The sequence below is a fragment of the Trichomonas vaginalis genome, chromosome III (assembly GCF_026262505.1).
Source record: "Trichomonas vaginalis G3 chromosome III, whole genome shotgun sequence".
NCBI lineage: Eukaryota > Parabasalia > Trichomonadida > Trichomonadidae > Trichomonas > Trichomonas vaginalis.
This window is the reverse complement of record NC_067205.1, coordinates 26,716,759-26,742,526: the sequence shown is the minus strand read 5'-3', so window position 1 is coordinate 26,742,526 and position 25,768 is coordinate 26,716,759. Positions and strand designations below refer to the sequence as shown.

General features: G+C 32.7%; 9 protein-coding genes and 1 pseudogene across 10 annotated transcripts, besides 6 other annotated features; 7 read left to right on the top strand and 3 right to left on the bottom strand.

Moving 5' to 3' along the window:
• Positions 1 to 104: 104 nt before the first annotated feature.
• On the top strand, positions 105 to 2,875 carry TVAGG3_0770300 (WD repeat-containing protein 11 family; the record flags this gene model as incomplete). The annotated part of the gene is made up of 1 exon (XM_001584087.1): positions 117 to 2,792. One exon carries the CDS (start codon positions 117 to 119, stop codon positions 2,790 to 2,792), a length of 2,676 nt encoding a protein of 891 aa, XP_001584137.1.
• A 533-nt stretch (positions 2,876 to 3,408) lies between these two features.
• Positions 3,409 to 3,961: a mobile genetic element.
• Positions 3,962 to 3,999: a mobile genetic element.
• A 1,177-nt stretch (positions 4,000 to 5,176) lies between these two features.
• Positions 5,177 to 5,213: a mobile genetic element.
• Positions 5,214 to 5,215: 2 nt separating this feature from the next.
• Positions 5,216 to 5,340: a mobile genetic element.
• Positions 5,341 to 6,574: 1,234 nt separating this feature from the next.
• Positions 6,575 to 7,947: a mobile genetic element.
• A 4,098-nt stretch (positions 7,948 to 12,045) lies between these two features.
• Positions 12,046 to 25,768: part of a mobile genetic element that runs on past the window's edge.
• On the bottom strand, positions 12,693 to 13,220 carry TVAGG3_0770240 (protein of unknown function, DUF4107 family; the record flags this gene model as incomplete). The annotated part of the gene is made up of 1 exon (XM_001584090.1): positions 12,693 to 13,220. One exon carries the CDS (start codon positions 13,218 to 13,220, stop codon positions 12,693 to 12,695), a length of 528 nt encoding a protein of 175 aa, XP_001584140.1.
• On the bottom strand, positions 13,446 to 14,327 carry TVAGG3_0770230 (uncharacterized protein; the record flags this gene model as incomplete). The annotated part of the gene is made up of 1 exon (XM_001584091.1): positions 13,446 to 14,327. One exon carries the CDS (start codon positions 14,325 to 14,327, stop codon positions 13,446 to 13,448), a length of 882 nt encoding a protein of 293 aa, XP_001584141.1.
• TVAGG3_0770220 (protein of unknown function, DUF4106 family) lies at positions 14,377 to 15,230 on the top strand (the record flags this gene model as incomplete). The annotated part of the gene is made up of 1 exon (XM_051245955.1): positions 14,377 to 15,230. A coding segment is annotated over one exon (854 nt), but the record flags the coding sequence as incomplete, so codon positions are not given.
• On the top strand, positions 17,326 to 18,489 carry TVAGG3_0770210 (organellar and viral DNA polymerase type B; the record flags this gene model as incomplete). The annotated part of the gene is made up of 1 exon (XM_051245954.1): positions 17,326 to 18,489. A coding segment is annotated over one exon (1,164 nt), but the record flags the coding sequence as incomplete, so codon positions are not given.
• On the top strand, positions 18,760 to 20,391 carry TVAGG3_0770200 (phage tail repeat-like family; the record flags this gene model as incomplete). The annotated part of the gene is made up of 1 exon (XM_001584093.1): positions 18,760 to 20,391. One exon carries the CDS (start codon positions 18,760 to 18,762, stop codon positions 20,389 to 20,391), a length of 1,632 nt encoding a protein of 543 aa, XP_001584143.1.
• TVAGG3_0770190 (uncharacterized protein) lies at positions 20,432 to 20,583 on the top strand (the record flags this gene model as incomplete). The annotated part of the gene is made up of 1 exon (XM_051245953.1): positions 20,432 to 20,583. A coding segment is annotated over one exon (152 nt), but the record flags the coding sequence as incomplete, so codon positions are not given.
• TVAGG3_0770180 (organellar and viral DNA polymerase type B) lies at positions 22,837 to 23,391 on the top strand (the record flags this gene model as incomplete). Its single annotated transcript, XM_051245952.1, has 1 exon — positions 22,837 to 23,391. The coding sequence occupies one exon, from the start codon at positions 22,837 to 22,839 to the stop codon at positions 23,389 to 23,391; it is 555 nt and encodes a 184-aa protein (XP_051092539.1).
• TVAGG3_0770170 lies at positions 23,901 to 24,322 on the top strand (annotated as a pseudogene). Its single transcript has one exon. A coding segment is annotated over exon 1 (422 nt).
• On the bottom strand, positions 24,658 to 25,131 carry TVAGG3_0770160 (uncharacterized protein; the record flags this gene model as incomplete). The annotated part of the gene is made up of 1 exon (XM_051245951.1): positions 24,658 to 25,131. The coding sequence occupies one exon, from the start codon at positions 25,129 to 25,131 to the stop codon at positions 24,658 to 24,660; it is 474 nt and encodes a 157-aa protein (XP_051092538.1).

Sequence of the window (25,768 nt, the reverse complement as noted above, 5' to 3'; positions counted from 1 at the left end):
AGAGTGCTAAAACTATTTCTTGTGTATATGAAACAAATGAATAATTTACATTAAAATTTTTTGGAGAAAAAAAAATTTGTAAAAAGGTGAAATGAAAGGAAGTTCAAAGATTTTCAATGAATTTCCCTCATGTTGCTTCGGCCTTATCCACGAAGCCAATGAGCACTGAGGGATTGATTCGTTGGGGACCCGATGGATTCTTTGCAATTGCAAATGAACACATTGTTACGATATATCAACTCCAAAATAAAGAAATTGTTTTATATCGCACGATTTCAAGGCATAAATCAAATATAACTAAAATTGCGTGGAATTATCCAACAGTTGAAGTATCAAAATCAGATGCATTCAAATATTTCTTGGCAGTTGCAGATGAAACAGGAAACTGCATTATCTACGACATCTTTACAGGACAAAGACACTCCGGCATATCCCCTGATTCTGTTATTAATGGTGTACCTATCCTAGATATATGCTGGAGTTATTCAGACTCTTCGACATTTTTTATCTTAACAGACAATCCAGCGATTATATGCTTTACGAATGGATCTCCAACAAGGAGAAGATCTTCTTTTGTTGAAGAGTGCCAAATTCAAAACTTTTCATTCAAATCTTTTAATTTACTCGTAAATTGGTCTTCTCCACTGAAAAATCACTATAATTTCATTGTACAAGATCCATTCAACGATCATAATTTAATATTAGCATCTCATTCCTCTCAATACATGCTATTTTCGCTAAATGAAGCTGATTCTAAACCAAAAGGTGTCGATCAATGCGGCACATTCCCATTTACGCCAATAAATACGATCGAATTCTTTCCTCACGCAAAGAATAGACTCATTCTAGGCAATTCTCATCAAGTTATTTTGTATGATATCGATACAAAAGAATTAATCAACATTTTCTCAAACAATCTCGAAGAAATATGTACAATTAATAACATTTTCAGTCCCCAATCGCCGAAATACTTCTGGGGAGCAACAGTTTCAGGATCAATCATCAGATTCGAGCGTCAAAACGATTTATTCGTCCAAAACAGACAGATACAGCTTCCAGGACACAGACTCTTCTGTATAGACGTGAATAGATACAATCCTAACCTTGTTTTGTCGTATTCTCCAAATGGAAAGATCTGTGTAATAAAAGACGATTTTAAAATGTTAAAAGTTGAGTCTTCCCTACCTTCTATCAACAATGAAACCATCGTGGCATGGTGTCTAACTGACGATGGATATATATATTGTACAAATAACGGTTTTGTCGTTTTTTGCCAGTCAAATTCTGTCAAAAATTTCCAAATTTCTGACAAAAAGATAAATTTTGTTGGATATCAACGGAAAAACCGCAAAATCATCATCGGCGGACAGTTCCTTTCGTATATAGACATCGAAAAGAACCTAGTCTACAAAGACCAATTTTATGAAAAACCGTTTGCCATTCTATCGTCCGAAAATTACATTTTTGTACAAAATCTTCCAAATGTCATTGATTTTTTCCAAGGAAAGAAGAAGGAAAACCTCGTTTTCTCAGACAACATAAAACTTTTCGTTGTCAATGACAAAGACGATACACAAATAGCGGTTTATCTCAATTACCAATCGGTTTATTTAATCGACATCACTAAAAAACAACAGAAAAAAGTCACTTTTTCTGATTGTTTCGGTGACATCACTTCATCATCGTATTCCGGAGATAAAATTGTCGCTGTCACGAACAGAGGAATGTTTTACGTCATTAACACTCAAAATTTGACAAGTAAAACGGTTTTATTCAATGAAAACAATTTGAAAAGAGTTAAATTGAATGGAAACACGTGTATTGTCATTGATGTAAACAACACAGCGAGTTTAGTTGACATGAATACTTTGAATGTCATCAGTTTCGCAAGATTTAATGTTTTGGAAGCTGATTATTTCTTGTCGGATTTCGCAATGATACAAACTTCATTGACAAGTTTGAGATTTGTCAAATTACCAACTTTCGAAACTTTTATTTCTGTCCCCAATTTTGAATATAATAGTTTACGTGACAGATTTGTAAACTGTCAAAATCCGGACGAAATGTCAGAAATAAGCGAAAAAATTGGTGATTTGAATTTTATTAATTTTGCAAAAACCGTTTTAAGAAAAAGTGACATTCCTTTGTGTTCACCATTAAGTTTACCATGTGAATTATATAGAGAAAAATACGCAAGTAGTGTATGTCTCACGAGAACATCGAAAATATTGAACGATGAATTCGTTGACTACTTGATTTTGACAAAAAGAAATGATGAAGCAGCAAATGAACTGTTAAAAAGGAATTCGGAAAAAGACGCTTTATTCGCACATTGTTGTTTGTCGCCAAATTTGGAAGCAGCAAAAATAATCTCTACAAAAAGTGGTTTTTGGAAATTGGCCGGACGATTATTTGCTTTATCAGGTGACAAAGATAGTTGTTTGATTTGTTTCGAATCAAATAACGCTATGAACGAAACAATTTTGTTCGGAAAGTTTTTGTACGATGACGAAGAATTTACAAAAATTTGTTATGATTTAATTGACATGTCGACGCCTTTGAGAGATATTATTTTGTCCTTGGCTTTCATTGGCGATTCGCAGTCTTTGTTGCCTTGTTTGGCTTCGATTTCTTGCATTTCTGCAGGAAGATTTTGTTTATTAGCACTCGGAGATAAAGGAAAAGGAATTATTCGAGAGAAGCTGAGATTAGCTGCTTTCGAATTGTCTAAAAAACATGTTAGTATCGAATGGGAGAGACTTTCTAAAAGTCCTCCTTTAGATGACTTATAAAAAAAGTAAAAAGTTAAATTTCTATTTTCAATAAATTTAAATGTTCTTTTTCTCTATGATAGATTTGATATTTTTATGAATAAACTTAAATATAACATGCATTGATAATACTCTATCTTTTCATCGTTTCAAAATCTAAAAAAAAGATCTCTAGAAGAAGACTCAGGGTGTAAATAACGTATTTTTTTTGTAAACTAAAACGGTATCTCTTAAACATTTGAGAGATTATTGAGTCGGTGTTAGATAAGTACTGGCAATAATTTAGAAGAGCACAATGTATTGATCATTTTGGTATAGTAGGTCCGCATTGAAACAAACAATTCAGTTAAATAAAAGGCTTCAAAAGTTTTGAAAAATTGAAAGGGAATGATATACTGTTGATCAAATTATTACAGAAAAAAAATGTTGGTTAATAAATCTTTCGGTTTTTCAATGAACAGTTAATAAATTAATTGAAAATTCCGTGTTCTCCATAATCATGAATGATTATTTTTGTAGATGAAATCGAAAACATCGAATTGCATGAGTTAATAATTCGAAAAGCTTTCTTTTATATCAGAAAGCGTTTCTGTTGAGAGATCTTGCTCAATTACATATGATATCAAATGAAATAATAGGGCGCGTAAAGGGTTGGCGTCCTAAGGCGTCCTGATGTAAACTATTCAATTTTTAAGAAGTTTACACCATAATTGAATAGTTTATGGCGTCCTGAGAGGAGATTTCAATGGGTATGGCGTCCTAAAAAATAGAAGAAAATGATTTTTTCTCGATTTTTCTAGAAATTGAATTTTTTAAAAAAGAAAAAAATCAAAACGTATACATTCAAGAAAGACTATAAATGAAGATTTTTCTATTTTTTTTCATTCTAAAACATCTTTTTTTGGATAATTTTTTTTTTAATAAATATGTAAGAAAGATTGAAGAAAAAGTAAATTTACTTTAAGAAAATTCGTTTTACATGATGTAAGACCCATAACAACTATAAATATTCAATTATTTAAAATAAAAAAAGAAAAACAGATTAAATGTATCTCACATCAAAATCCATTGACCTAAGGATGTTAAGTTTCTGTTTTTAAAAGTTGATATTTTTTTTTAATTTTAAGAAAATTAATAGCATGTTATTAGACAATAGGAGTGTAATGATATTGACTAAACAGAAATGAGAGTGTTGTAAACAGAAATTCATCAAAAGTGACACCTCAGAAAAGCTAAAATATTGAATTTTTGGAACTTTTGATAGAGCACGTTTTTAAATATTAATTAAAGTAAATGTATATTTTGTAAAGATTCTTTTTAATAAAAAAAATAAAATTTTGAAGAAGAACACACAATCTTCTGAAAAATAATATCACATAAACTCATATTATTTTCTAATATATAACTATTTTATATAAAAATCAAATTCAATGATCTTAAAAGCGAAGGATAAACCTCAAAATTTACGAATATAATGAGTGGGAATATAATGCTTATCTATCATAAAACCATATGAAATATCAATTTTTGCTTTACGCCTAATTTTTGACGACAATTAGCAAAAAATGTTAAATGTTAACACTCAGTCCATTTGAATATGAAAAATAAAATTGACTTTGATTAAATGTTTTTATTTATCATGCAATTCTTCTTGCGACCAAAGATTTGAATAAAAGTTCAAAAAATAAGATAGCTTAAAAAATAATATACGGTAGTGTTTACTAATAGATGAATAGTATATAAATTCTATTAAAATGGATTTGATCCAAAAAAATATAAAACCAAAAATAATTGTTATAATTTAAATGAAGAAGTAATTTAAAACGATTTTATTTATGATCAAATTTTATATATTTTTTTGGATCAAATCCATTTTAATAGAATTTATATACTATTCATCTATTAGTAAACACTACCGTATATTATTTTTAAGCTATCTTATTTTTTGAACTTTTATTCAAATCTTTGGTCGCAAGAAGAATTGCATGATAAATAAAAACATTTAATCAAAGTCAATTTTATTTTTCATATTCAAATGGACTGAGTGTTAACATTTAACATTTTTTGCTAATTGTCGTCAAAATTAGGCGTAAAGCAAAAATTGATATTTCATATGGTTTTATGATAGATAAGCATTATATTCCCACTCATTATATTCGTAAATTTTGAGGTTTATCCTTCGCTTTTAAGATCATTGAATTTGATTTTTATATAAAATAGTTATATATTAGAAAATAATATGAGTTTATGTGATATTATTTTTCAGAAGATTTCATTCTATATGCCTATGAAAAGTACTCTCAAAACTAACTTTTTCCTAATTATAATTAAATCTAGAATATTGTATTATGCTTAGTATTATTTCATTTTTCTCATTCAATTTAGAATTTACAAATGTCAAAAAATTGAGAGCTGTCACTTTTGATGAATTTCTGTTTATTACAAGAGAATAGAGATATAATTTTGATAAGCAATATTGCAAACAAATTCTGAAGTAAAATCGCGATCAATAATTGAAAATTACGATCATGTACTGAAAAATGACGATCGAAATGAATGAATAGAATTAAGGTAGTCACAAAATCTAAGTAGAAGGGCTTTGAAATATTGAGGGGATTTGAAATTTTGGCTCTCAAAATTTACCCTTCATCACTACTCGAATTCCGAGCCTCTCAATGAGTTTCCTCTCAATTTTGAATGGTTTATATTGACTTTTGAATATCTTTATTGAGAACAAAAAAATAAATATATTAATAATCGTATAATATTGGCATTTTTCATAAAATGAAGGCCTAAAAAAGGGGGCCATTCAAAAAATGAATTGTTTTGGGGAGTAGTAGATCTAGTATCTGTATAACAAATCATAAAGATTGGCCATAAAAATTAGGCCTAATCTCTTTTTGGTAAAATTTTGGAAATTGATCTCTCTTCATATTAGTCCGTGGTGAGGTACAGATAACAAGATGATGGAATAAATGTTTTTGACATATTCACTTTTTATCATAATAGCCGAAATTAAGTATATTGTTGATAATTTTTTGTTTTGTACCTTCTTTTAGGGACATTACTATTTATTCATCTTTGTATCATTTTTCTGGAGCTAGTATTGAAAAACATGCAATGAAATCCATGTTTTCATTTGAAATCTGATAAAGTTAAACGTGCATATAAGTTTCTCGCTGATATCACTTAATTGTAAATTAATGTATATGTAATTCAATTAATTAAGAAAAATTTCGGATTGTCCAAATTGAAGAATATATTTTTTTTTCTTTAGCCTATTAATCAATGCATTATATTGTATTCATTGTCTAATAAGTAGTTACACCTAATATTAGGATATAACACTCTTGCTGCTTACAGATACAAATTTTGATATGATTATTTTGTTTAACGCTATTATGCTTATAGTGATCACTTATTTAACATGTTGTATAACGTATCTATATTTACTATTATTGTATTTCATGCATCTTTTTTCATGAATAAAATTTTATTGAAAAAATTCCAACTTTTCATTAATGTAAGTTGCCATCTGTGATGTTTCCTATTCTGTTACAACTATTAAAGTTTACATTAAAATTCGTATTCAAAATTTCAAAATTTTCAAATTGATCAATACCATGATTTTAATAATATATATTTGTTTGTGCTTTTAAATTTCTCAAGCTTTCAAAATTTAAGAGAATTGATAACTTCATACAATATGATTATAATTATATGCTAATTAATAATTCTCAAAATGAAAAACAGTCTTCTCAAAACTAAATTCAATGTCTTTCAATCGAGATTTTGAGGCAACTTTATATCTAAGAAAAAATAAATTGTATTTAGAAGATGAACAAAGAAAGGTGTATGCTAAAAATCATTTAACAATAAATGGAAATAAAACGAAATTGTTCAAAGAAAAAAATGAAAATTGTTAAATAATATATTATTTTTTAGTCATAAGAATAAAAATATAGTAGTTATAAAAGGAATTAGACTTCATATATCAATTCTTTTTCTCTGTAGATGTGGAACGTTTGCTTTTCGATCTCTTTCGATGAACTTGAAAATATAAGTTATTATCGCTGAGAATCCTTTCCGAAATAGGAGCTTTACGTTTAGGAGGATTGTCGGATGAATTTTGTTTTTTATTGTTTGATTTTGTTGTTATGGAAGATTTTTTCTTATTTTTTTCAGAATTTTGCTTGCTATTAACTGAAACTTGTTTTGACGGCCCAACAATAGCATTTGTAGTAGGAAGAATTCCCAATAACGAGCGCATTTTCGATAATTGTTTTTCAATATGATCAAGAAGGTCCAGCTTATGTTCTAGATTACTAGACATTTGATTTGTAGAAGGATGGTTTTGATTTTCTGGTTCTAAATCTGTAGAGTCTGCAATATTTGAATTTTCGGAGCGAATTGGAGCATCTGAACCTTGATTTGTATCGGCTTGCTCAAAATTAAGTTTGAATTGGAGTGGATGAATTAAAATCTGGATGATTAATGTTTCATTAAATAATGCCATAATTTTTCTCTTTTTTCATTAATAAACTTAGTGATCATTGTATCTTTATCTGTTAGATCGATCGATTTGAGTATATCTGCATCATGAACTGGAATATTTTCGAACAATGAACTCGATTCTATGGAACCATATGGAGAAATCTCGTTCTGAACCAAAGAAAGATCACTTACGTTGTATTGTTTGATAGAAAAAATTGTTTTCTCAAGTTCTTTTTGAAAGCAGTCAAGAATATAATTTTTGTAGCTATCAGTGATAACGGTTTTTATATGGCGCTCGATCTTCTGGTTATTTTTGATGGCGTTATATTTATCTAATTGGATTTGAGATATCTTCTTAATAGCTTCATAAATGTTTGGATGTTTTAACGAAGAAAATTCTGAATGCATACTCTCGAGGCAATCATTAGTGAATATTGCAGTTGCATTATTATATTGAGATATTAAATTGTAGTGCGGCAACCAAACTTTGTTGAAATAATCAATATAATCTTTGATCGAATCAACTTTATTTTGATTAATTATATGCATTGTAAGTACAAATTCTTCATGAGACATGAATGGAGTAATAGAATATAGCTTAAATAAAGAATTTTGTAAAGTATTGAAATTTTTTGTATAAAGTGCTACAAGTTTCCTGTGTAAAGCTTGTTTGAAATGAAATTGTTGCATGCTAAGTTCGGTCAAAATGTAAATCTCTCAATTTTATCGTCGGGGGAAGTAACTCAATTCCTTCAAAATTATTCTTTAAATATTGAATTTAAAGTTATTTAATTTGGATTATAAATAAATAGGCTAATACAATATTTAAAAATGAGAAAAAATAACTTTTCAAAGAACTTTTCATAATCTCAAAGAAAATTTTTTATTCAATAATTATATAAATTAATTAACATTTATAATGGAATTGGATTTTTTTATAAAAAAATGGTCCTACTTAACTTTTTGAGAGAATTTGGCTTTTCATTTTTTATTATGAGTAGACCAACCATTCCTTCTTGGTGGTTAATTCAAACACGCGAAAAACTTGAATCTCGCGAACTCAATTATTTAATTGCGTGTAAGCGAGTTCCATACGAGGATGAAATGAAGTGTGAATTTAGATCAATTTCGAAAAACGAGGCGTGCTGAACCGTTGGGTGGAAATTGAATACCCACACTTCAGCATGGACCCTTCTGATGGAGATAAACCCAACATGTATATGGATGAATATTAGGACATTAGGTATAGATGAACATATATAGGAATGAGGACCACCTTGGGTCAGCATCAGATATCGAATTTTAGAACCATCTAATTTTCATTCAATATTCTATAGGTGCAATGTATGTTTCCTATATATAAAGGTTTGATAATAGTTAGGTCTCAATATAGATCTTTGGTCCCAATTTATATTATGAATATCATCAATTTGTGTGTTTTTAACATTATATATTAGTATTGTGTTGATATAATGCTATATTATGTAGTGGTAGGTGTGTCTTGATATAAATTATGTTATTGATCGGGATATGAGTACAAATGCAATTTATCCCGGGGTGAGGTCAGGGCTATCGCGTCCTAATTCATAGGGAAGGGTTATCATGCCTAGTATGTGTGTGCTGTGCTATCCGTTTGTCCATTGGATGGCACAGCACACACAATCACAAGACAAAACCTCGAAGCGAGGAACAGTTCTTGTAAGGATGTGGTAACTATATACCTATCCTTACAAGAACTTGTATAGTGGAGCAATGTTTCGAATTGCTCCACTTTTCCTCCCATCGAAGTTATCCCGAGGTGAAGTCATAGCAATGGGGTTCATATTGATTGTGTACCATTGCTATGACTTGCACCTTCGTATGGTACTATCCATTATGAATTTTGAAATAATTTTGCAATTGAAATAATCTTAAATTTAACAAAAAAAGGCCGAGAAGGGTCCTTTCTCAAGGTTCAGGGCCCCTTCTAGTCTTTCTGGTGTCGGAAGGAGTGGCTTTTGCCAGTATTGCCGCTCCTTCCGGCATCATCTTTGCATTTCCCAATTGTCGCGGCAAGTGCATTCTGGCACCACAGGTGCACTTGCCGCGACATATGATTGCGAGTGTCTGCTGCTCAGCCCCGGAGTCGCAGCAGACACTCGCAATGCGAACCAAAGTTCGCCAGAAAGACCGGGAAGGGGGTCCTTTCTCAAGGTCAGGGCCCCCTTCTAGTCTTTCTAGAACTGTAATTTGACTTATTTTGCCGAATCTCAGGGAAAACCGTCCGTGATTTGAACGATCTCCTGAGATTCGGCAAATTTGATTGTAAGCGAGGCTCTGGCCTTTGCTTGGGCCAGAGCCTGTATTTGTATGTCTTTCAGGGCCGAGTTCCTGCGAGATCGTCGACATGATCGACGATCATCGCAGAACTCGGCCCTGAGGATGAATTTTGCAGGCTCTGGCCTTTGCTTGGGCCAGAGCTTCGTATTTTCTACTTCCCAGGGCCGGATTCCACTCCTGCCGCCCGGGATAAGGGCGGCATTTGGGAAAGCCGGCCCTGGGGAATGTAAGCCATGCCCTGGCCTTTGCTATGGCCAGAGCCTGTATTTGCATGTCTTTCAGGGCCGAGAAGAGAGGAGATCGCCAATGATGTGGACGATCTCCCTCAAACTCGGCCCTGCGGATTGTATTTACAAGCTCTGGCCTCGGAAAAGGCCAGAGCTTCGTATGGACGTTCTCTCGGGACTGGATTCCTCTCCGGCCGCCCCGAATCAGGGCGGTCTTTGAGGAAGCCGGCCCCGAGGATTGTTTGCGAAGCTCTGGCTTTTCCTGAGGCCAGAGCTTGTGATTTTCGTTCAAAGCCAAGTTCCTCTCGGATCAGGCCTAATGAGGACGACCGTCGAGGAACTTGGCTCTGAGGGGATGAATTGTTGGCTCTGGCCTCGATGAAGGCCAGAGTTTTGAATGGAATGTTTTGATGGGATGAGCCTATGAGCAGTAAGCTCGTCCCATCAAAACATTCGTTTAAAAATTGAATTAAAAATTATCGTATGCATTCAAAAATTAAAACAATTAATATGTATAATATTATTATGTAATAATAATAGAATAAAATATATATAAAATTATGTAAAATTTTCAAAAAATATTGGAAAATGGAATTTTGAAAGAAAAAATAAGAGTTTGTATATGAAAAATTGATATTAAAAAAAATCTAGATTAGTAGAGTTAGATTATTTAGAATTTAAATGAGAAATGAATTATGAAAAAGGAAGATTAGAAAGAATTGTATATTTATAATTTAATAAAATGAAGGAATCGAACTAAGGAGTTTACAATTACAATACAATAGGACAATATATTGTAATTGCAAACTCCTTTCGAGAAACGATTTTCGAATGTGACATTCATGTCAAACAATTAAGCAAATTTCTTATCTGGGTACATGTATGCAGGGTGCCATGGAAAGACCCTGCATATATGCACTCAGATCGGAAACTTTGTTCACGATGTCACATCGTGAAACAAAAGTGGACAATATTCCCGATCTGAGTACATGTATGCAGGGTGCCATGGAAAGACCCTGCATATATGCACTCAGATCGGAAACTTTGTTCACGATGTCACATTGCGGAACAAAAGTGAGAGCAAACCGAACATTTTAACCACATTATAAGTTTATGTAAGGATAAAAATATAAATTCCCTGTCCTTGCACAAACTGTTGCTCGCTACGAAGTTTTGCTTTGTGATTGCGCGTGCAGAATCATTTTAAGCACATTTCAATAGCACAGAGCACATATAATATATGAATAAAACAATTTTATAACCTCATAATATAAAAATAAATGTTTTGAGTTCGCCATAAATTATGCATTCCCATTATTTTGGATCTATATACTTATTCCTAATAATATATATTATAACTCATATAGTACCCCTCATATCTACTGTGATAATATAAAAAAACGATTTCTGTGTTAAGATATAATTTATCTCACATATCAAACTATGGATTTAACCTATAATAACACAAGAAACATATAATATATACATATGTCTATATGCGCACATGACAATTAGGCCTATATTAGATAATTTTTCGTTCACAATAATCTTATATATCTGACCAAAAACTCAGATTTGCCTGAGAGTTACTGAGGATAATCTCATATGTACCCTCTATCTTCCTGCTTAACCCTAGGCTCTAAGTCTTTCATTTTTATATGTATGCTGAACCTCGGGTATTCAATTTTTCCCAACGGTTCAGCACGATACTTCGAAAAACACACTTAAAGCAGCATACACAAATGCAAATTTAACGCCCCCAAACGTTAAACCTGGTCCGGCACCAGATGATATTACTCCTGAAAATTTGCAATATGTTCTCCAAAAATTTCAGGAATATAAGTGCGGAATCCAAAAGATGTTTTGGCGTTTAAACATGGATCAAAATGTTTATTCAGTTTCCTACAATAAACTCAGAAGAATTTACAGTATTTTGGAGATCAAAGAACCAAAAAGTGACAGGCCCCCTCAAAAATATTATACGCCATATGAAGCAACAAAACCTGATACCATATGGCATGTAGATGTTCATTTTTTATACGGTTCACAGAGGTTACCTGTTTATGGTATAATAGACGATAAATCTCGGTTTTTGTTGGCTTTAAAAATTTTGCCAAATAAATCTTCCGAATCTACAACAAGAGTTGCCGAAGAAACGATTGGCTTATATCAAAAGCCATTTTGTTTCTGGTCCGACAACGGGGGAGAGAATATGGGCCAATTTTATAATTGGCAGTTAGTAAACATATCATGGGTACGGAGACACTGCGCGCCTCCTTACCCATTATATGTGAATTTGACACTTTACAAAACCGTTAACGTATATTTTACAACACAAACGACAACACTAACTTAACCTTAAATATTTACAAAGCCGCCAACCACTTCACCTCACTAATGTAAAAAATAAACGTTCTCACTTACAAAAGTATTGCAACTCCTCCCATTGCTGTGCTTCACACAACAGTTCATAATCTTCTGACTCACTTTCTTCTTCATATAGGTCAAAATCACTGTCAAAATAAATGTTAGTAAGTTTTGACAAAGCTAATGAAACACGTTTACCGTTTGTATCGTATGCTTGTATAAACTTTCCATTATGCTTGTAGTCATAAACGCTCAAACTAACTTTACCCTTTCTCCCTCGTATCTGATAGAATGTATTTTCACGAGGAACGAAGAACAAATTCTTAAACTCATGACCGTTGTAGTTTGTTATCTCAATAGTTTTCGTCATTTATATAAAAATAAAATAAAAAATAAAATAAAAAATAAACTTAAAAATTAATGATATCACCACCCTCACACGTATGAAAACATAGCACAAAAATAAATTTAGGTGAAGTGGTGAGATCTCACCTCTTTTTTCACCCTGTTGAATTCATTGCTTTATAACTCTCTTCCTTGGTTTCTTTTTAGTTGCTTTCTTCACGTCTGTCTCCAACTTGACTGTCTTTCTTCTTCGTCCATAATGATACCAATTACTTCCACCAGTCAATGGGTCAAATGGTCTTTCGTAAGGGTTTCCATACATTCCATAGGGACCATACGGAAGAACTACTGGTGGAGAAGAAACATTTTCTTTAGTTCCATCGACTCTATTTAAATGCATTGTTTCACCTTTCATCTGGTCATTAAAGTCTTTTGCGTGTTTTGCAAACTCATCGTCCTTTCCTAAAGCATTTTCTGACTCAGTCGCAACCAAATTGGATGCTTTATTTATGAGCCCTATTTTATTTAATCTTAACTTCTTTGCAACCCAGCCTCCAATCTTCCCTTTATTTGCATCTAATGTCTTCGAAACCCTTCCTCCACTCATTTTATTTACTGCATCATAAGCTCCAAGTGCTTTTGCTCCAAATGCTAATGCTTTTGTTCCCATTGCGCCTAAAGCTGCCCAAGCTACCATTTACACCATATTAAAATCATCTCTCTTCAATATTATCTCATAAAAGTTCTCGTTACTGGAGAAAGTCAATGAAACATAAGCGTTCTCACGGGCTTCGCCCTCACCACTTTGCGGTCTATCTAACTTCTTTCTTATCTCATCTATACGCTTCAAAATGTCTGAACAATTGCTAACATCTTCTACAACAGTTATTTCATCATGAATGACCTTCAAGAACAAGCTCATTTAATATGCTATTAAAATCATTTCAATAATGAGTCCATCCTTTCCATCTTTAGGTAGCACAACATCTTTCATTGAAGAAGGTTCGACAAGTCTTATGTTAAACTTACTGACAAAGTTTGTTATACTATAATGCTTCGGCGGCGAATACATGTAGTTTGAAAGACATAATATAGATTCTTCAGCAAATTCACTTATACTGGATTTTATAACAATGTTCTCACGAGACCAAATACCACCAATTGACAATCTTGTAAGCAATCCTGCTGAACCTTCTACTGTAAACGTCGATGGTAACATTCCACGAAGGTCATCTATTGACATCGTTGAGTCACTGTATTTAAATATTTTCTTAAAGCAATCGTCATTATCTAACCATGCAATAGCTTTGAAGTTTTCATTCGAATATACATCTGCTTCATTAAATGTAAAACCTGACTTCTTTGCAGAGATGACTTTAAAATCTATTGAGTTTGTTTCAAAATTATATGCTATGCTAACTTCTGAAGGTAATGGATGCCCTTCCGCAGTCAGTTGTTCTCTCACTACCGTTTGAAGCTTTGTATTAAAAACTTTCATGTCATCTCCTGTATCTAAGTTCACATACACAGCAACAGGAAAACTATCTTGCTTCTTTGTTTCATCATTATACCTCAAAACATTAAAGTTCTTCAATAATATTGTTCTTCCTGCTGGAATACTTCGAACCTGTCTGATTTCAATAGCTTTCTCACCTCCTACATACTCTACCCAGTGTCTTGGATATTCATAAGTATACTGACTTTCTTGAATTTTGGTTGGTTTCATCATAACATGTTCATAGTATATCTTTATACTCTTGTCAGTTAGACTCGGTGCTATGTTCTGAATATTTCTGACTTGCATTTTTAATGGAGATAAAATGAAGCATTTAATACATGACGTAGATGAAGACATGAATGAAAGCAGTGAAAAGCTCAACAGTTCTCTCATTCTTCCTTTCAGTAAGGACTATGAGTTCTGTTCAAATGGTGTGTATTTCTATTGTGGAAAGATGGGTTCAGGTAAGACATTTAACCTCATTCGTCATATACTCATAACAGAACGTTTAGGTCAAGATTCATATTATGACCAAATCATTATATCAGCAACTTCAGACTCTATGGACTCAACAGCGAAAACATTTATGTCAAAAGTTCAAGCCTCTGTCGTTAAAGTTCCAGACAGTGAACTCATTGAATTTCTTCAACGTTACATTCGACGTAAGAGGAAATATTATGCCATCGTTGAATTTATACAGTCAGGAATGCAAAAGACTTCTGAGGAGATGAAAAGAATTATTGACAAACACCACTTACGTCAATACTCAGGAGTTTACGATATGAAACGACTTACAAACTACATTCTGTCAAAACTTTCAAAATACCCCTTCAAAAAATATCCTTCAAACACTCTGCTCGTTTGTGACGACTTCGCCGGAAAAGGTTTAGTGTCAAAACCAGACTCACCATTAGCTAACATCATTACTAAAGTCAGACATTACCACTTAACTGTAGCAATACTTATGCAAACATGGAGGTTTTTAGCTTTAAACATAAAACGTCTCATAACTGACTTCGTTATCTTTCAAGGTTTCTCACGTTATGATATTGAACTCATTTGGAAACAGTCAGGTATAACATTACCTTTTGAAGAAATTTGGGAAGCATATAAGTCTCTCATCTCTCCTCGTTCATACCTTGAGATTCATATCATGACTAATACCATTAAAGTCAAAAATATTCCATGGAACGACCAACATTGTTTTAAAGTTTAACCTTCAATTGACTGATGGTAAACAAATTCCATGCATCTCTGTCGCCATTTCTGTTAATATTTTTGCTGTCATTCATATCATCCACTTCCCATCCGTTAGCTTTTGAGGATATGCGTTAGAATAGCTGTTCTTAAATGAAGGCTCTTCACCTTTGAGAGCATAAACTCTATAACTTTCTGCATACTTTATGTTTGAACCTCCTGAGCCATCATTGACATAAATTTTTATAGGCTTCCACCCTTTGTTCATGTTCCTACTTCTTCCCTTAGCTCTTTTGTTCAGTAGTTCTACATCTTTATACACAGCACCTGTCTCAGTGAATTCAACAATATTTTCATTCGTTAGCTTTACATTCAAACCCTTGTCGAGTATATTGTTCATACATACATATAAAAGGTTTTTATTCTATATGAAATGAGAAGCAAATCCATCTTAGCTGGTGCCGTTAATGTTCCAATTGAACCAACATCAAATGTTGACTCACGAACGACAAACAATATTGTCATAAAGAACTATAGTTCAGAGTGTTTGAAAGAAAGAAAGAGAACCAAGCTGAAATCCGTGAATTTAAACTCAGCTTCAAACGCTAACGCTACATCAGATGTTAAGTTAGAGTATCCACCACTGGACCAAATTCTTTCAAGAGAAGCCAACGGCAACCCTTACACAAATGTTCAAACAAATCCTTCAGATAACGTAGACCATTACCTTCTTCAGTTATACCAAACAATTTTACTCAAAGACGATAAGAAGCTTTTGGTAAATCTTATAAGCAAGAACCAAATAATTCTAACAAAGGAGGACCTTGAAAATGTTATCTCACGAATAACAGGGAAACAATGTGTCATTGACTATCTCGACCCTGAAATCGAATGCTGTGGTCAAACTCCACTATTCATGAAAATAGGTAACATCCGCATCATTGAAACACCAGGAACTACAGGAGTTGAGTTTAAGTATAAATATTCGAACGAGTATACAAAACTTTCAACAGAATATAAACTTTGTTTGAAATATGTTTTAGTAAATTAAAGCAGTCAGGAGGCTCTTTGAGTCCATCTTGGCGCTTTGCGCCGTCAGTCAAAAAAAATTTCAAGTTAGCAATTTGTAATATCTATCCAAAACTTCTTCAACAGTATCGAACTCATCTTCATAATGCAAACCTAATCTTATTGACTTGGTGCAGTTTTCACTAACACAATATTTTTCTTTCTCTTGACTGACATAACTAATTCATTTGTTTCATCAAACAGCAACAACCAAAGTTCATGACCTAATACATAACATTCATACTTTATATTTTTAGCTCTGAGTTCTCTTGTAAGCTGTTGCATTTAATATTTTCTAAAAAGTCAACTTCAACAGTCATTCGCACTGGTGCCCTCAGTTCTACAGGCTCTCCTTGAAAGTCAACAAGTCTGAATTGCATGTCTTTCAAATTATGAGGACTAATGCGAACCCATTTACCTAAATGAGTTGCTATGACAGGAACGTTTGGAATGAACATTGAATTGACTGCATAACAGAAGGATTTATATTCTACTGAACCTTTACTATTAACTCCTGAAATGCCTGTGACATTAGCTATTTTAGACTCAATGTATAAACAATTACCATAACATACGTATGGAACAGATTTCATCTCAATCGTTTTGTCAACACTTTTCAAAGGAAATGTCATATGGTATGCACCCAAAAGAAGTTGTACTCTATGACTCATTCTTGGTATCTTAAACTCCTTCGCATAACTGAACTTCAAAACTCCTGCAATAAGTTTAACATTCATTAAGTTTTCTTCGTTATCCTTGTTTATTGTAGTATTTTATGAGAGCATTTAACACTCCAGCTAATGTTTCCATCTTATATTCTACATTATTGTGAAATCTTATTTCGTGCTTCTTTCCATCTATTTCAATCTCCATGAAATCTGTTTCATCTGTTATAACGAATGAAGCGATAGTATTGAAGTCAACCATTCTGAATGCAAGCGCCTCATTCTGTAGACCTAAGTTTGTTGTAGCTTTACTGTCCCGTATTCGTTTGGGTCTGTACTTTGCAAATAGAACAACATTTTATTCTCATTAAAATATGAGTATAGCTGCATATGCGTATGAAGCTGACAGAGCTAAACGTTTATATTTTGGTCAATACTCTCTCACACTTACTGACAAATATATTGTTATCACTGATGGAAATACTGAGAAATACATAACATGGAAGGACTATGAAAAGTTTGACCCTATTTTAACTCCATGTACTATGCCGTTTATAAAGGACGGTGAAATTATTGAAAAAGATAATACAACCGTATATAGGTCTGTTTATGAAGCATTAGAATATATGTTGAATCATAACCCAAAAAGATTTGACCCAAGCACTACACCATGTGCAATGCCTTTTATTAAGGACGGTGAAATCGTAAGAGTGCCGGATTCAACGGTTTACACAGCTGTTCAAAACAGTTTACAAAACATTTTAGCGAATATCTTTAATTCAGAAACTACAGAAATAAAATTACCATATATAACAGATGCTAAAGAAATTAAATCAAAAACGACAACATTATTTACGTCACTTAATGATTTAATGACTTATATCATTAATATTCCTGCACCAACTACAGCATTTGATCCAAACTCGACGGTTTGCAGTGTACCTTTCATAAAGTCGCAAAACGACCAGGGCGAAGCCCATGACAGTTCATTAATTGCTTTAAGAGATTCAACAGTAAATGAATCATTAAAGGCGTCATTAATGAAAATCATTGATTTTAACTCATTCACGAATACATATAATTCATTCATTAATGTTTCATATGCTTCTAAAGAAGGTGAGCCAAAAACTATTGATAAAGCGGTGTATGAAATAAAAGCATCAACGACGAAATTGAATTCGTTAACTTTTGACGGTGATAGTTTCGTTAATGACATAACATCGGGGAAAACAATTTTAACGAAAGAATACTTAAAATCACATGTTAGTGAGTTCGTTGAAATTGAAAAAGAAGGTGGAATTAAGTTCGATCCACTGAATTTCATTTTCAGCTTAGCGAATGCAGGTATTAATTTTGCCGAATGGACAACTATACAGAGTGAAATAAATGCAATATGGACGTTTTTGGGGTCAAAAGCGGGAATGAGTGAGCTTGTAAATGCTGCAAGAACATTAGGTGAAACAGGAAATTTTGTAGATGGTTTTAAAAGACTTGTTTCAAATGTTTTAACAAACACAAAGAAATTATTTAGATATACTGTACATAACGGACGAATTTTTGAACAGATAGCAACAAACCCTCCGGTTATGGCTGCGTTGATGATGGTTAGAGATATAAAACCACGTAACGACGGGAACGAAGAACATGAACAACAGGATACTGGTCGGGTTATTCGAGACATTAAAAACGTGTATCCTGAAGTTATTGATTTATTTAGAGGAGTTAATGATTCAATTTCAAAACATTCTATAACCCTCAATGAAGAGAATAAATTAACAGATTATATATTCGTCATTATTGCAGAATTAATGAAGAGAATAAATGAAAAAGGAATTGGTGATATCATTAATGTCAGCGATGTAATGATGAAAAGAAATTTTGACTCATTATTTACAAAACCGAAAACAGAATATAGTCTTTATGACGTAATTACTGAATTAATGAAAAAGATTAATGATAATAAGAGTTCTGGCGGAAGAGTTGAATTAGAAGTGAATGATGTTAATGAGAAATTAGCCGAAAAAGCAGACAAAAATGAGCTTTTAGCTCTGAGTGATAAAGTCAAGAACCATGTTCATTATATAACTTCAGACGAACAGATTATAACGGACTACCATGGATATTTAACACGAAGTGAAGAAGTGAAGACGGAAGATGTTAATGAAAGAAGATATAAATACATTCGTGCTAAAGGTTATGACATACGCTGTACTGTACAGTATGACACAGGTAAAACACCAGAAGTATTTGGTTATAACGATGAAATTTATGCCTCTACTTTCTCTGTTAACGGTGTATTAGTTGAACCAAAATTTACATTGAGAGTTAAGGCAAAAATAACGTTTGAAGATGCTATTAAAAGTAAAGCTGACAAAGTTGAACTTGACGCAACGAACAAAGTTTTGAAATCTCATAAACACAACATCTCCGATATAAATGAACTTCAAGCTACATTAGATAAAAAAGCGGATAAAACTTATGTTAATGATGAGTTAGAGAAGAAGGTAGATAAGGAATATATGGCTAGTGAGTTAGAGAAGAAGGTAGATAAGGAATATATGGATGAAAAAGATAATGAAATTAAAGAAAGAGTTGAATGGTATCATGAATGGACATCAAAGATTTTTAAAACTAAAGCTGATACAGGATGGGTTTCAGGATGTTTAGACCTTAAAGCGGATAAAACTTATGTTAATGATGAGTTAGAGAAGAAAGCAGACAAAACTTATGTAGATGAAAATTATGCAAAGAAGTCGGAAGTAAATGCTGCGCTTAATGGAAAAGCCGACAAGAACCATACACATGAAGAATTTCAAACAATCAAGATTAAAGAAATTAAAGCATGCATCGAAATAGTAACAAAAACAGGAAGAAACGGTGCAACTGTACAAGAACAAAGAATTTATCCTCCTACTTTTCCTAATGGTTTAATAACAAACAATATAAATATTGTAGATGGCAAAGGATTTATAAATGTTAAACATGAACTTCAAACAATGAAGACTCAGATTCTTGAAACCATATATCCTATAGGCTCTATTTATACGTCAATGAACTCAACAAATCCAGAAACAGTTTTAGGTTTTGGTGCGTGGGAACAGATTGTAGACAAATTCTTATACTGTGCTAACTCTTCAAAGCAAACAGGAGGTTCGAAGAAAATTAAAGAAGCAAACCTTCCACCGCACACTCATACAGGAACTACACATTTTTCTGGCGACCATAGCCACTCATTAAGAGACCACCCATTATACAACTCAGAGTATGAAGCTGGCCATGACGTTTTATCTCCATCTTATAACAATGCAGCAAAAAAGATTTTTCGACCAACTGAACCGGGAGGAAATCATGTCCATACTTTCACAACAAATCCAACAGGCTCGGGTGAAGATTATATGCCACCATTTGTGACTATATTCGCATGGTACCGCGTTCAATGAACGCGCTTGAGCCTAGAATAAAATCTTTAACTTTACATAAATGAGCTTGAAAGAAGTATTCGAACAACATCCATGGAGGTCATTTAAGAAGTTCAATGAAACTGCAAAGAGTTGGGGATTTACTAACAGAGCTGAAGTGAAAAGGTTCTTTGACAAAAATGTTGTACATCAAACAAAAATAAACCCTTACGACTACTTTTACCAATTTACTCCAACGCTCCTGACGCATACCAATTTGACACTCTCATTCAAAGCAGAAAAGGAGGACATAAACCATTCCTCATCTTCATTAATGTTAACACTCGTAAAGCATATGCATATCCAATGAAAAATAAAGGAACTCGTGAAGTGTTAAGAGTTTACAAAAGTTTGTAGCAGAACATAGCCCAAGTACTTTAACATCAGACCAAGACAGTGCATACCTCAGCAATGAAATCACAGAATTTCTCATTAAGCATAACATAACTCACTACACTACTGAAGACCATAACCATAACATACTCGCATCATAAACCGCTTCATAAGAACGCTCAGAGTTTAAACCAAGAGCGAGACTTTACCGAAGAAACAATGAAACATTTTCTCGAAGTATATAATTCCTCAACACATTCTACAACAGGACATACACCAAATTCAATGACACAACAACAAGAAGAAAAGTATATACAAAAAAACGAAGCCAAACACAAAATATCAGAAATTCAACACAATTTACCCTCATTCCTGGTACAAAGTTCGTGTAGTTCTTGACGACAAGCCGTTGACAAAGAAACGTTTAAGGTTAAGTAGAAACTATTATATCGTAGACTCTACGCAAGGTAATGGATATCTTATAAAAGCTGCTGACGACTCTATTGCGTTTTACCCTCGACATAAATTAGTTGAAAGTAGTAATGACAAACTTCTGAAACCATTGACGAAGCAAAGCGAGGAGTGGTATTGAAATACTTGGCTACAACATAAACGATGACACTTATAAAGTAAGATATGAAGGAGGCGTTGAAGATGTTATACCATCTAAAACTTGAGAGAGTCAAAGCCAACACATCTGGGACCATTAGAGCGGAGTACTGGAAAGACAAAAATATGCCAAAAAATAAGAAAATTCTTCTAAACTTTTTCATTAGATGTAAATCAGACATGAATGAGAACAGTCATGATATCATTAATGGTACCATTTATTTTTGTCATAAATTTACACCAAAAATATATTTAGGTGAAGAGTGAGATCTCACCCGTTTTTTCACCTCTTTTTTCACCCTCGTGAAATTCATGAATTTCCTTAAGATAGAAAAATAAAGTTAGTTTTATTTTTATTTATTTTTTATTTTGTATAAAAGATATGATTTCAACAATCGCACACAACAATTCAAACAACTACAGCACCAAAACTCGCTTAATCATGAATCCTACGTCAATGTTGGTAGAATGAAAAGCTTTATTCCTTCTTCATATACTTTTGAAACAGAAATCCAGAAGATAAAGCAAGAACTTTTAACAAGTAATTTAGACTGTAGTGCGAAAGATGAAACAAATGAACAGTATCTTTATGAAATGCAGGACATTATTGACCATTTACCCAAATTGCCTGAAATCCAACAGCAAAAACTAACTATTCCTGAATTCGACGAAATAGAAGTGAAACCAACTGACTCAGTAGAAATAAAGAAATTCATACGTAAAGTAAATTATGAGTTTCTAGGATATCATTGCAACCATAAAGTTATGGACAAAGATTGCGACATGGTTTATAAAAATATTTCTGACATATATAAATCGGTGGAGTTTAAGACATACGATAACTTTGTTTCATTAGTTGCAAAATGTGTTTGGGAAATAAGAGATAAAGATAGAAGAGGTAAGGTATGGCATGAACAGTTAAAACCAGCAGCTTTTGAGTTAAAGAAAACCATTGACGCCCTTAGTTGTTCTAGCTGGTTTTATTTCAATGTATAACGCAAAAATGAATCCGCAATGTTCAAAATGTAAAGCAGCAATAAGAAAATATAACTACTCAGTCAAAGAGATAGAAAGAATGCGAAACGACTATGCAGACTTAAAGAAAGAAGCAGAAAAGCCAGCAGAAGATAAAATGGATATGTTGACATTTCTGAACAAAAACTATCCAACTGCAGAAGATTTCCTTCTGTCTGACGTCAAGAAGAAATATAAAGAGACTTTCGCATGATTAAAACATTCGATGTACTAAAAGAAGAAATTGAAGCTACGAAATTGTTTAGGATTTCAAATATACATCGTACAATTCATGTAAAACGCTTGTGAAAAAAGAGGTGAAAAATTAGGTGAAAAAAAAGGTGAGATCTCACCTCTTCACCTAAAATTATTTTTATTGAATTCAGCACAAAAATAATGAATTTCATTAGTTAGAAAAATAACGCTAATTTTATTTTTATTTATTTTTTTATTTTGTATGTAAAGACAGTAATGACAAACATTGAGTTTGAAACAGTTAGAAAGATAGACAATGACACCAAAGTGGTTAGAATAGGTGATTTAAACGTAAGATACTCAAAGAAATACAACAAATATTCTTTGTCAGACATTATATCTCCATCTGGAAAGAAAACAAACGACTGGGTTAGAAATGCTTCAACTCAGAAAATTTTGACAAGAAATCCTGAGCTTATGATATCAGTAGCATTTCATGGAACAAGAGCATATCTTATAGACAAAAGTCTTATACCAATAGTTTTGTTATGGTTAGACCCAGTTGTTGGATATAACTTCATAACATATGGTTCATTCGATACGGAACGTTGCAGTGAAGGCTTACTTTACATCGTTCAGAAACCGAAGGACTTCAACACAAAAAGATATAAGATAGGAAGGACATATAATATAACTCAAAGATATGACAGTACAGTCAATAGAGTCAAGGTTGTGTTTGTTAATGATATGAGAGCTGCTGAAACAGAACTGCTTGAAGTTTTGAGAAAATGTATGGTGCTCCCACGAAAGGTAAAGAAACGTTTGAAGTAGATGAGATAGATAAAGCTATAAAATTATTTGACGAAGTTGCTGAAAAATACATGTTAAAGCGTTTATTTTTGGTCTTTTGTGAAAGTCAGAAAATAAAGTTAGTTTTATTTTTATTATTTTTTTATTTTGTATGTAAAGACAGTAATGACAACATCAGAGAACACAACAACAGTTATAGTCCATGAAGCCTATAAATGAAGAATACGAGTACATACAGTATAACAAACAGTTACGTCTCATTCGTTCAGTCAAAGATGACATGTACCAAATGCAAAGTATAATGAATGCTCTTCGTTCTACAAAGCAAGCATATCATTGGTTTGAAAACCAACAGACAAAAGAACTTTTAGAAGAATTTCCTCATATGATTGCTTTGCAGATGAGAAGAGATTCCGTATGAAAATCGCAAGAATTTGGCTCCTGGTTTGAAAGGTTATTATGTTCATAGACTTTTAGTAAACGCTGTAGCAATGTGGGCTTCACCTCGTTATGCTTGTTATATTTTCATGATGTTAGATGAACTATATAAAGCAAAAGATGAAGTCATTGAATCCAAAGACAAAAGCATACAGAAAAGAATACCGCGTTCAGTACCAAAAGGAAAGGAAAAGAGTTATAGGTATATGATATATACTGAAGAATTGGAGAAAGAAGAAGATAAAGATATGGTTATGTTGCATTTAGTCAGAAGAAACAACAAGAGCTTTTATGACTTAGCTAAAATATATAAATCTGACAGAAACTGGTTCTATCGTGAAAACTTACCGATTTCAATGACACGAATGAGCAAATAAAGGAAATTGTCAAAAATACTCTTCCTCAAACACACTATGACATCAAAGGTTGCACAATACTTACATTCAAAGAAGACTTAACATTACTGAAGGAAAAAATAACAGAATATTTCGATAACTTCAAAGAGGAAGAATGAAGTCACGACAACATTAACGAAGAGAGAATGAGGTGAAAAAAGAGGTGAAAAAACGGGTGAGATCTCACCTCTTCACCTAAAATATATTTTTGTGCTATATTTACACTCATTTACGAAGAAGTCATGAATCCTACGTCAATTATGTTCGACACTGATAACATTAACGATAACATTAACGATAACATAAACGATAACATAAACGATAACATTCATTTTTGCATTAATCCTGCTGTGTTGTCAAAATGTCATGTTGTCATCATTTTTAAAAGAAGTTAATTAACCTGGTGACATGGTGACGTAGTGACACCATCAGTTATTCAAAAATATATTTTTGCTTAAATAGCTTCAGGGTCTATTTCTTCAACCATTTCACTTTCTTCGTCAATGTCAATAGAAGCTTCTTCAACCTTTGGTAAGAATTTCTGTATAACATCTTTGTTCGTTATTGTCTTCAGAGATGAAGGATAATATTTCACATTTGTTTCACCCTTCTTATATTCTTTCTGTTCGGAAAGATTTAAAGCAATACTGAAGAAGTCAATGTTAGAGTTCTTTATGACAGTATAATGAGTATCTTTGACATTCACGAAGAAACTCTTTTGTTTCAAAACTACTGCTAACTCTTGTGAAGTATAACGTTTGCGGTCAATGACGATAGCTAATGGTCTGACATACTGACCAAACTTAGATTCTTTCACAAACTTCTTGTTAAAGATAACATTAACATTTGAAGCATTATTGAACTCATTCTTGATGGCAGTAGCGAGAGCATTGTATGAAAAGAACTTGCAATCTTGCATGTGTTTCATTAAAATAAAAATATTAAATTATTTTGAAAAATAACTTAAAAAATCTAATCTAATTTTTTCAAAAAATATTTTTTTTATTTCCTACTAAAGATGTACCGGAAGTTGTCTAAGTTAGAACACTCGGAAATAAAACAACTTCTTACAGAAGCTAACATAAAAGTAGCAAAACATTACGCAACAAACAAAAAAGCACTCGCTGACATCCTCAATGACTATAATGGTGCAATAAGTTATGATAGAATTCATGAGTTCATAAAGCCGCAACGCGGCGAAGACGAAATCCATGGAAGAGCATTTCCTTTAAATGACATTGCTATTGACTTATATCATAGACGTTCAGTACCTCATGAAGTAAGAAGAGAAATGTTTGACATAACAAATGCAAACGTTGGTGAAACAAGAAGAAGAGACGACACACTGAAACAACAGAGAAGAGAGATGTTTAAAAGTGCTATAGAACAAGTTCGCAAAGCTAACGATGTCATTCGTTCCATTGACGACAAACCAAAAGAAGGTGAGAGATGGTTAAAGAAAGATGAAGAGAATAGGAAGAGAAATGTGAAGTCAGGCAATAGACTCATTGACTTTAACATCGAAGCTTTAGATGAACCAAACAGAGACTACTTACACAAACATT